Here is a 12,289-nt window from a genome sequence, read left to right as displayed (position 1 = left end):
TAGTATTTTGTTACGTGATATTTTTTAGGTGCACCTTTTCTCATGACTCCTTTTACTTTATCTAATGTCTTCCTCTTTAAAGTGTGACCCAGAGACCAGTAGCATCAGCATCATCTGGGAGCTTGTGAGACCTGTGAACACTGAAGCTCCAGCTCAGACGTGTTGGGGACCATTTTAATAAGATACCTAGCTGATTTTTTGCACAGTAAACTTTGAAAACCCCTGGTCTAATGGGTAGTATTTGTATCACTTATGGAATATAATCTCAGGGAAATTAAATCTGCTCAATTAACATTTGTGGTGTTTCATTTTTTAAATTCTCTTGAGTAACTTCTGTAGCCCTTTCCAGAGTGTCAGGTTGAGCCACATGAAGTTGCTATTTTTGTAAGTCAAAAATATCTTCATAGGGTTCAACTTACTATTCTATGGAATCTTATTTTAGAAGTATTGAACCTTCCTGAAATGTCTGTGAAGGAAATGTCACCCTTTCCAACACTCTGCCAGCCATAACTGCTTGGGAACAGGTCTCCAGGATTTGGGTTCCATAGAGCGGAAGGTAGGCCTCTGCCCTCATGTCTAGAGGGATGAATAACATTCTGAAAAGATACAGGATGTGTCTGGTCACAGGAGTCACCTGCAAGGCTCCAAACTCAGGCTGGATGGCCCCTTGGGGAGTGAATTCTGCAAGAGTTGCACCTGGGGCCAACAGAAGGAGCTGGAATCACTGATTCTGTATCCTGGCTACATGCCTTAGACCACAAGAACCAGACTCTGAAGCACCACAGGTGTTTCTGTGAACATTTGGAGTTGGGAATCACTGAGTTAGATCAAGAATGGATTCAGCTGCCATGCTCGGGTTGAAATTGTATTGACGGATGAAGGGGAATGACGAAGAATTCCTGTGGTAGAGTGCTCTGAAGACACTCCTGTTTTGGAAAGAGCTCTCCAGCTGCAGCGAGTAGGATTAACTGGAGGACCAAGGAGTAGTCTGGACTTTGGGGCAGTAACTTTAGGGGGGCCCTGAAGGAGAGCTGGTCGCGAGGACAGGGACAGCAGGCAGAGGTTGTGGCCCTCAGGGCGATCACAGGAGAGATTGTGAATAATTCCCAGGTGATGAGTGTGCAGCTTTGAGGAATTTCAAAGGGTTGCTTGGCGTCTTTTCCTGAAGACACTTCTATAAGATATTTAGAAATCTATCAGGAGTGAGAATCAGTCCAGTCTGAGAAAATTTTAGGCATTTGGGCAACTGCATTCAGAAAACAGCTATTTATTTGGAATGCATAATAAAAGCCATGAGACTGAATCTCCATGCCTCTTTGCTCCCCAGAAGCCTTCAAGAAGTCTCTAAAACAGGGTTACCACAGATTTAGCCAGGATGATGTGTAACACAGCTTTTCTTGGAACAGGTTGATGGATTAAAATAACTTTTTTTCAGCCTTAATGTTTTTTTCTTGAATTTGCTAGTCACATGTTAATTTTCTTCAAAAATAAAACTTTGTAATTGTAATGAGGTACTATCATTTATTCTTATAAGTTGTATTTTTAGAAGTTATTGATGTGTCTTGCTACATACTTCAATTCAGGATCCAGAAGTGCTTTGAAAAATATTATCTCCAGTATGCTAGAATACATCTTAATAGTAAAAACAAGGCTTTGGCTTTTGAATCCATTATGCAGATACCAAGTATATATGTAATCTGACATTTATACTGATGGCCAGTAAGTAGAGGACAGTTGATCCTTGAACAACACAGGGGTTAGGAGTGCCAAGCCCCCAAAATGGTAGAAAATTTGAGTGTAACTTTTGACTCTCTAAAAATTTACTACTAATAGCTTACTGTTGACATGAAGCCCTACCAACAATATTAATAGTCGATTGACATGTATTTTGTATGTTACATATATACTATATTTTTACAATGAAATAAGAGAAAAAATGTTAAGAAAAAGAAATAACATTATTAAATGGAAATGGAATCATAAGGGTCTTCATCCTTGTCACCTTCATTTTGAGTAGGCTGAGGGGGAGGAGGAGAAGAAAGGATTGATCTTGCTTTCTTAGGGGTGGCAGAGATGGAAGAAAATCCCTGTTTAAATGGAACTGTATAGTTCAAATCGGTGTTGAAGGGTCAACTGTAGTTTTAAGGTAACATCTCACAGTAGGATTTATTTCTAGTTAAGCAGATGCACAAATACTTGCATCTCTCATTTTTCCCAAACAGGTATCTAAACACCATTTTATAGATAGCTGTCTACTAAAACAATAAAAGCAAAACTTCTGTTTTCCTGATTCAATATATTATAAGAAACGTTTATTTATGAGATGTAGTCTCACTCTGTCGCTCAGGCTGGAGTGCAATGGCACAATCTTGGCTCACTGCAACCTTTGCTTCCGGGTTCAAGCAATTCTCCTGCCTCAGCCTCCTGAGTTGCTGGGACTACAGGCACGCGACACCACGCCTAGATAATTTTTGTATTTTTAGTAGAGACGGGGTTTCACTACTGGCCAGGCTGGTCTCAAACTCCTGACCTCAGGCGATCTCCCCACCGCTTTCTCCCAGAGTGCTAGGGTTACAGGTGTGAGCAACAGTGCCTGGCCACTGATTCTTATTTTTAAAAGTGACTTAACACAGTTTGTATTGTTCCTTCCAGGGAGAAGATAATTATAAACATTAAGGAAGGAGTGTTAATTATTGCTGAAAACTTACACAGCATAAGAATGAACTGTAAGGATCTTGTTTGAACAAAGAATTGTATTTTGATCAGTCTTTATACTACATGTTGATAACAGTTCTTTTTTCAAAACGTCCACTGTAGAGAAAGAAAGTGGTTAAAATACCTATTAATGATTGCAACTTATAACATGGATAGGAGACAGTCTTCCTTCAGGCTTACCAAAGAATCTCCATGCCATTTTGAGTAGTTGAGACACAGCCTCTTATCCAGACTGAGAACTAGTTTTTGGTGTGATAGCTTACCTACCTACACCCGTCCCAAGTTTGCTTAATGAAATTGAAACCACATGAAATATCCAAAGCAAACCTAATAAAGGTGTTCTGCCGCTGACTGTGGGGCTGGACCCTTGTGGGGCTGTATGTATGCAACTAGGTAGGTGTTTGCCTTAAGTAGTCTGTTCTGTGGGGCTGAAGCACAGGCCTGGCCATCTCAAAGCCTAACATCTGTCAGGCCCAGTCTGTGACGTCACTGACAAGGGTGAGCATTTTCTTTGGGGCACCTTCAAAGTACCTTCACTGTGCGTCTCTTTGGAGTGAATAACACCGAAAGCATGATGAACTGTTACTGCCATTCAAAATAACTTTCTAGCTAAAGGTCAGGACTTAAACTAAAGGTTCAATAGTAAGACATAGTTATGGTAGCAAATCTATTATTTATTAATCAGATGCCAAACTATGTATTCATGGAAACCTAAAATTTGATGTGTTAATACACATCTTTGCATAATCTTTAAAAATTATTTGGTAAGGCAATAATTGGAATTAACTTCTTTACGTTTGCATTGGAAGGCCGTATTTAATATTTAAAAGCATACACCATTTTTGAGCCCTTTTGCAGAGCCTTTTTAGATATTAAAATTAATGAACCAATTAAAATGTTTATTCCTCTAATCACGTTCTGTTACACTGTAACAGAGTTAGTCTAGTCTGAGATATATGTATTTGGAATTAATAGAATTGAAATTTTCAATATTCTGAAGCTCTTACCTTTCAAGAATTCTAGCCATCAGAATCCCATTTAACACAAATGAAAGTGGTTTCATACACAAATATAAAAACTGGGACTGTTCTGTTTTCATGTATGTACCATTTTCTCCATAAGTGATTAGAGGTTTACATGTGATTTAATATTTAAACTTTGGTAAGATTTTTCATAGAAACAAGGAAAAATTTCCTCTGTCCGTGTACATATACAAAATTTGTTTGGTAAGTAGGGTTATCCTAAGTGGATACAAAGAGCTTCATCTAAATTAGAAATTTAGTCTCCAGTCATACTTACGACTCAACAGGAGCCAATAAAATAAGAAAGGATAAAAATGTTTGAATTTTTAATTCAAGATGTTTCGTTCCAGAAATCAGAAAAATCACAGCCTCCGTATCTGGTATTCTGTCTGCTGGGCATCTCATGGAGTGACATTTCTGTACCCTCCAGTAGGAGAACAACAGATTCCCATACAACCTCTGCACATACTGAAAGGTCTTGATGTACGTTCTGAGCCATCAAAATAATCTATATGCTGTGTAGATTGAAAAGTTGATAATAATCCATTCACAGTAGATAGGTTAACTCTACACCTAGAAAAACTCATTTCCTGACCATGCGATTAAGAGAACAAAGCTATGATTTATTAGCTATACTTAGTAAAATATGATTTTATCTGAAAAGGTGCAGGAAGTTTAAAAAGAAAAAAGGATCAAAAAATGATGTGCCAGCATGACACTGAAGTGGTCTGCAAAGTCCCCATCTGCATATTTGACCTGCACACCCCCCAGGGTGGCTGATCCCTGTCTGAGGGTGTCAGCTAGACGCAGAGTGAATGACTCTGGGGGATTCTAAAGGAAGGTGTCATCTGTCAGGGACAAGGAGCCATGGTTATGCCACACAGCTGGTACCCAAAGGGGACTTATGCTTTCCTTAGAAGGGGGTTGAAGAAAGGGTTGGTTAAAAAGTGAAATAAAAAGTAGCAGTGAGCCACACACTTTAACCTCGTGTGTTCTGAGCCATGAGTGTTATTTTTCAGATTGATGAGAGAATCAGCACGTGGTGTTCAAGCTTCAGCGGATAATGCCAACAGCGGCTTCATCCAGACAAAGTGATCTCTTTAATCACGTTTTTAAGAAGAAAGTACAGTGTGCATTTTGACAAAAATATTGCAGATTATGAAACGTGACTTTTAACATAAACACAATTTGGGCAGTACAATAAATGCAAAACGTGCTGAGACTTGTACTGTGTTTGTCTACAGTTTTTATATAAATCAATACCCTCACCGCCCAGGTAAAACAGTACACCCCACCATAAAGCTGAGCAAAAGCTGAAAGAAATCTCTTCACAGACATTTTGTGAGCATATACACAAAACACATGCTTTTAAAAGTATCAGACTTTGAAGCCAATTTCTAGTTTGCTCGTTGACATAACTGTTCCCAACAGTCTCCCCTTAGCATTACATATAAAGTAATAAGCCCTGACTTTTCACTTATAGGTAGTTCAAATCAAATTTTGTTACAACCAACACCAAAGACCTATCAAAAATCCACAGTCACACTGGAACTTTGGTTGGATCAAGTGTTGTTTGGAAGAAGGAAAGGCTTTACAAAGGGCTAGGGCTCTCTCTACTACAGAAATTTAGATTGTGACAATATTTAGATTGTGAAAATATTTAGTCAATACTCTCCTTCATAATGACTAGTGACTAGAATTTAAGAATTACAAAAAGAAGAAAGTATAGAGAAAAAGCTAAATAAAGTCAAATTTATTTTTATTGCCTTTGTCATTCAACAAACAAGAAAAATTTATACTGATAATAAATAAGATTTAAGTTTTCCTTTATACATAGTCATCCAAATTCTATATGGATGAATTACTGAAAGCTGAATTTGGTCTACCTGCTTAACAAGAAGCAATATAAACATTTTCATGTTTTCTCCTTCAGTTCCAGAAAGTTAAACTCTTTATAATAGTTATAAACATGGGAAACTGGGAAAAATTAGGAAATTTATTCTTTAAGGTCACTTTCAATTTCTGTTTCTTTTCAGATTTCATATTGTAGCTTTTCTGAAAATTGATTTTTGGCATTCTCAAAAATCTACAGCACATTTCTTGAATCATATTATTATCATAAAATTTTATGTCAGTTTTAATTTGTGTTAAGCAGAATAAATGTATTTTATATAAATATTTTCATTTAAAATAGATATTTTGGCACAGAGTCCTAAGCCTGTAGTTTTTAAATTGCATTCTATGCTACTTTCCCTGGATCAAGGAATTGTGCTCCTATGAACTTGTACCTTGTGTATCTAACCTTTGCTCTGTCTCATGCTCAACAATCCAGCAGTATTCTAAGACTTTAGAACATAAGAAAAAAGTGTAGATTGACTTCTTCTTGCTGGTGGAGGTGGAGAAGGGGTGGAGAACAACTGCTGAGGATTTTTGTCTTAATATTTTCATGTTCTCCTCCTGATAATACTGTAGGCACTTGCATCCTTTGGGGTATCTTCAGTGGGAAATCAAAGGACTGTGAGTGGCTTCATTTAATTTCTACACTCAGAAATGCAGAGGCGTGTTCCAGTCAAGTTTTAAAGAATTATTTAGAAAAAAAAAAACAGGCCAATAAAATCTACAGTTAAGAGATAGAGAATCAAATATTAATCTTGAATGCTTATGTTCCACTTCTTTTCTTTCTGCTGTACTTTTAAAAAGTACTCTAATGAGTAGAATTCAATTTTATATGAAAATTCTGAGTTACTATATTATCGAATGGGGAGAGGTAACAAATTACAGACTAGTGCAAAACAGTAGGACTCTCACATTCTCCAAAGTGCTTCCTGAATAAAATTCAAAACTTGATATCTCATCAACTCGTGAAACATTAGAATACTGTGTCTACAAACTTTCTTCTTTGTCTGCTTGGAGCCTCTAACCTGGAGGCTCAAAATTCAAACAACACTCTACAGAAAAATTCTACTGAAGCAGGTGATCATAGATCAGCATAGATCACCTGCCTCCTCCTCCTAGTATTGCACAACATAAAACCCACCAGCAAGTTGTAACCAGGTGCTGCCCTGTGGCCCCACTTGCCACATGGACCCTCATGGGTGGAACTTCATCGAAAGCTGCTCCCAAATCTGTCAACACAATAAGCTGGTGTATGCCTGGGCATCCTTTCTCTCTGCACCATTTAAACAAGAACAGGAAATGGAATTTAGATGTCATCCCCAAACACACGGTAGACAGAGGAATAAGTTAAAAACCAGTAGACTCTCAGTAGTTCATAGGAGTCCTGGGGCCTCCAATCTGCGCTCTGGGAGTCAGGCCATTCCTTCTGCATGACGTTCCGATTGTTTGCCCAGTTTGAGTCATAAGGTGTCTCTGCTTCCAGCTGTGCTCTTCACTTACCGGCTGCTCCATCGGGTCAGAACAGGGAAAAGCTTCCACCCTGAGCTTAGGAGTCACCCCCGAGCGCCATCCTTCACCCCTGGGAAAGAAAGCTGTTCTCGATACTTTTAGTGCCATTCACTTAACAACTGATTATAGATATACATATTTTTTCATAAATAAAATTTGAAGCATATATGTAATATATTAAAATCTTCACCAACAAGGGTGTGTTAAAAATTTCAAGTTCTGTCATTCAAGTTCAATAAAGGCACACATTACCATTTTTTTTTCTTCAGGCCTGCAAATAATATGATTGCTACCCATAAGTCACAAAAGGCATTTTGTGGGACTATTTTTTATTGGATTTTCCTTTTCTTCGGATTTGCCTCATTTATCCGTGGCATGAATCTATCGCCCTCCAGAAGTATTTAGATGCACTGAGAGTTTTACATGGATTCCACCATTGTGTCAGGTTTCAGAGTGACAAACCACAGCTGTCCTGGGTCAGACGCTCAGATCTGCTTTCGCTGCTTCTCTTAAGGCTTCTCACTCCCAAATCGGGCTTTCCGGCTTCCAGGTTCCGATGCCCTCCAGACCAGCCGTGGTGGAGGCTTGGGCGGGATGCCTTCAGTCAAACTGTCTTCCCTTTCTGAGCCAGACTGGTCTTTAGAGAGAAGGGGCTGCTGTAGTAAGCCTGGCGTCTGGGTGCCCTTTTCTCTGCTGTGGGGTGTTGGGGGGGTGCTGGGCATATCTCGGCCAGAATCAACATCTACCTCGTTCTTCCATTCCATTTTATAGGACTGGAGGGATTTCTTGGAGAACTGTTCTGGCAAGAAGCGCCTGGCTCTGGGCTGCAAATTGAGCACGGTGGTCCCGGCATCTGCGTCTGAGTCGCTGCTATTGCCATCTATCACGGAGCAAAAGACAAGGTGGGCAAGCATTTTAGAGAGAAGGCATTGCAAGTAACTTCAGTACCTTAGTGAGTCAAGCAACTGATACGTCCTGGGGCTCTGGGGAGAGGGGAGGCTAGCAGGCTCATGCTAATTTTAGGTGAGTGGCCTTGTGCATCTTACATAACCCCTGAGAGCACCCATGCCCACAAGTATATATTCATGCTAACTTTGAAGAGCTTACTGTGTGCCAGGCACTGTCCTAAGTCCTTTCAAATGCATTAGCCCATTTTGTCTTCACAATCACCTACTTTACAGATGGGGTAACTATGTTCAAAAGGTATTTGTAGGTGGTGGAGCTGGGATTCCAACCGAGCCCCTCTGGCAGTAGCAGCTGTGCTCATCTGCCCCACAGGAATGATCCCAGGAGGGCTCAGCCTGGCATCTGGCACACAGTAGGCAGTCTGATAATCACCTGCTATAGAGAAGATTCTTGCCTTGATCTGGAACCTCAACCATGGCTTTGCTGATTTCCTTTACATTTCCACAAAAACGGCCAAAACCCTTTGCAAACAAAGGGAGGAGACAGCTTTGGAACCAGATTCAGGTGCTGGAGTGCTGTGGGTAGGGCAGTGAACAAAATGCTTGTCCAGGAGGTGAGATTCTTGGGAACTGAGAGCATGTTTGCTGGTGGGACCATGGGCCACTGTTCTAAATATTCAGTATTGCCTTGTCTTCCCCCTATTATTCTCACCTCACCCTCCTTTACCACCAGCCATCATTTAGGTTTCCCTCTTCTCAGTTAATTAAAGAAACAAGTAAAAAAAAAAAAAAAAAAAGTAAAGAGGGGTAGTGATTGTTCCATCCCACATTTGAAGAAAATTTTATTTTAGATTCTAGGGGTACATGTGCAGATTTGTTACATGGGTATATTGCATGGTGCTGAGGTTTGGGCTTCTAATAATCCCATCACCCAAGTAGTGAACATAGTACCAATGGGTAATTTTTCAACCCTTGCCCCTTGCCCGGCTCCCTATCTATCTCCCCCCTTTTGAAATCCCTAGTGTTTATTGTTCCCGTCTTTGTGTCCTGTGTATCTAATGTTTAGCTCACACTTGTAAGTGAAAATATATGGTATTTGGTTTTCTATTTCTGCATTAATTCCCTTAAACATCCCACATTTTAATAACATAAAATCCTAATATAGTTCTTCTGGGGTTCACAGACAATGGCTTCGGTGTCTACATAAAGATAACCATCACATTAAAAAGATATTAGACATTATAACAAAGCTTTATAGTTATAGCCAGAATAAATATATGGCTGCTTTCATGAAAATATATTAGAATTACGGTAAAAATTTAATTACTTAAACATTTGCAGACTTACAACTTTCTGTTTACCTACCCTTGAACCCCATGATGACAATATTTCCTGGAAAATAACTGATTGGATTCTTTAGAATCTACACAGAATGCCATTCCAAAAGGTTGCAATGCAAATTAAAATTCACCCAGTTATTATTTTAGATTTGCAAACTCTTGAACTATTTTATTATTATTATTATACTTTAAGTTTTAGGGTACATGTGCACGATGTGCAGGTTTGTTACATATGTATACATGTGCCATGTTGGTGTGCTGCACCCATGAACTCGTCATTTACATTAGGTATATCTCCTAATGCTATCCCTCCCCCCTCCCCCCACCCCACAACAGGCCCCGGTGTGTGATGTTCCCCTTCCTGTGTCCAAGTGTTCTCATTTGAACTCATTCTTAATGAAGAAAAATAATAGGAAAATTTGTCTAGTTTATAAACATTGGCAAATAAATTTAAAATTTTTCTGCTCCAACTATATTCATTACCTGCAATAGAAATAGTCCTCCTCTTTTGTAGCTTTTCTGGAAGCTTTGTATTTTTAGGTAAGGATAAATATCGGGAGGTTGAAGTGGAAGCCTGTAAAAGAAATATAAAATCTTACTTAAACGATACAAATGGCACTTATTGTATATTAAAGATTAAAAATTTTATGGCAAAACTTCATGTTAAAAGTCAGAATTTTAATTCCTGATTCCAAAATTACTTTGTGAGGGGCTGTAACTATTATAACTTGAAATAATTAAATCCCTTCCAAAATGGAATGGAGACCCCTACAAAGGGAAATAGAAATAAGTGGGAAATAAATTAGAAACAAATATGAAAACCACTGGGTCTTCTCAAAGAAAAGCTACTGAAACATCTATGTATAAAAGTACTGCCAGAAAGACTTAGAACCTACATGTATGGGGAAGAAGATATGTTTACAAATATATATATGTAAGGTGTTTTTTTTTTACTTTAATCTTAAAAATGATATCAATAGAACAAAAAGTATTACTACAGCTAATTTACTGGCATTTCAAATACCACAGTCGCTAGTGTTTTAAATTAACTTTTAATTAATACTGCTACATTTTACACATAACTCCTTGTTCACATATAACCATTTTGATTTCTGACAACCCAATATAGGATATTATTAAAAATAAGCCTCAATTCTTGCTATGTGAAAACAATATATTACAATATTATTATTATTATCGAGAAGGAGTTTCACTCTGTCATCCGGGCTGGAGTGCACTGGCCCAATCTCGGCTCACTGCAATCTCCACCTCCCAGGTTCAAGCGATTCTTCTGTCTCAGTCTCCCAAGAAGCTGGGATTACAAGCGCACACTACCATATCCAGCTAATTTTTTTTTTTGTATTTTAGTAGAGACGGGTTTCACCGTGTTGCCCAGGCTGGTCTCGAACTCCTGAGCTCAGGCAATCCACTCGCCCTGGCTTTGGCTTCCCAAAGTGCTGGCATTACAGGCATGAGCCACCACGCCTAGCCCACAATATTGTTTTTAAATGGCTTTCCTTATCTATTGACAATTCCTTGAACCAACTGCAATGCTGGCCACACTACCTGTGAACACTCACTTCCCCCAGCCACCCCGGCCTTCCTGCAGCTCCTCAGAGAACCGTCAACAGCCACTTGATCGGCAGAGCTGATGATACCATCAGCTGATCAATGGAAGGGCTGTCGGCTCCACCCCTGGAAGCCTCCCAGAGGCGTACACTCAGTTACCCTGTGTTCTCGATTCAAGCTGCTGTCCTTCCGAATGCTTTCTCGCAAACTGTGTCGCCGGCGAATCAGAATCTCCTTGGCTTGTCTCTCACTTGTGTCGGCTGTCAGACTGTGTCTGTTGTAGGATAAAGTCTGAAATGAAAACATATAGAGGACATTAAAAAAGAAAAAAAAACCTGATCATTTCCCCAGAAATTCCAAGACTTTACCACATTTCTTTGGATCTGCACCTCAGCTAAGCACTTATAACTTCTGTGCAGAGCAAAAAATTAAATTAAGAGTATAAAAGTTAACAGTCTTCAGATCTTCAAAGAATTTATATTTTCTTTTCATTTTGTGTTTTTTTCTTTTTCTTTTATTTTAGAGTTGGGGTCTTGATCTGTCACTCAGGCTGGAATGCAGTGGCACTCATAACTCACTGCAGCCTCCAACTCCTGGGCTCAAGCAACTTTCCCACCTCAGCCTTCCAAGTTGGTATTACAGGTATGTGCCACATAGTTCATCCTTTAATAAAAGTCAGATCATAAGGTTTGTTTTTCATTGCAAAGTGTGATTTTCATAAATGAGAAAAATGATTGATTTCATCAAGTGCCATGTCTACCTTGAAGCCTCTTGTAGGTATTTAGCGATCATGAATATCTGGAAATAAAATACAAGCCATCATCCTACAGTCTGTTTTGAATAGGAATTACTGACATTAAAAACAAACCACTTTGAGCCACTTGGTGGTGCCATGCCCTTCTGATTGACTTCAGAACGTTCCCTTTTTTCAACTGGGTTGTCACATGAAGAGAGCTGGTGACACTCCCCACAATGATCACATCCCAGTGTTTGAAAAGTAAAATTTCTAAACTAGGACTGTACATGGCATCCACTTTTAGTTTTATAGGCTATATAGAAATGTGTTTCCTAAAATAAATCATAAATAATAATTAATTTCTGATAGAATAAACATGTACTTCTTGGGAATATCCCTGTGTCCAGAAATATATTAGGTTCTATTGAGAGATGCAAACATAACACAGAACGAGGCTTCATTCCTGCCTTCAGGAGTTTACCATCTCGTTGGGCATCTCTAAGGCTAACAAAATTATGCAAAATCATGGAAATATGTGCTGCAACTACATGGTACAGTATAAGCTCCAAGTGCTATTCCATTTAAACACAAGGATGG

At 39.0% G+C, this 12,289-nt stretch overlaps 1 protein-coding gene across 1 annotated transcript in view; it reads right to left on the bottom strand.

Annotated features, from left to right (window-relative positions):
• Positions 1–4,082: 4,082 nt before the first annotated feature.
• Positions 4,083–12,289, bottom strand: part of SLC9A2 (solute carrier family 9 member A2) — a 102,013-nt gene continuing 93,806 nt past the window's right edge. Inside the window, exons 10-12 of the mRNA XM_024242575.2 lie at positions 11,116–11,247; positions 9,871–9,961; positions 4,083–8,022 (exon numbers count right to left, since the gene is read on the bottom strand). Coding sequence (XP_024098343.2) covers positions 7,652–8,022; positions 9,871–9,961; positions 11,116–11,247 — 594 coding nt within the window. The 3' untranslated portion in view covers positions 4,083–7,651. The remainder of the gene's footprint in view (positions 8,023–9,870; positions 9,962–11,115; positions 11,248–12,289) is intronic.

The sequence above is a fragment of the Pongo abelii genome, chromosome 12 (assembly GCF_028885655.2).
Source record: "Pongo abelii isolate AG06213 chromosome 12, NHGRI_mPonAbe1-v2.0_pri, whole genome shotgun sequence".
Classification (NCBI taxonomy): Eukaryota; Metazoa; Chordata; class Mammalia; order Primates; family Hominidae; genus Pongo; species Pongo abelii.
Note: the sequence above shows the minus strand (reverse complement) of the source record. Positions and strands in the feature narration are given on the sequence as shown.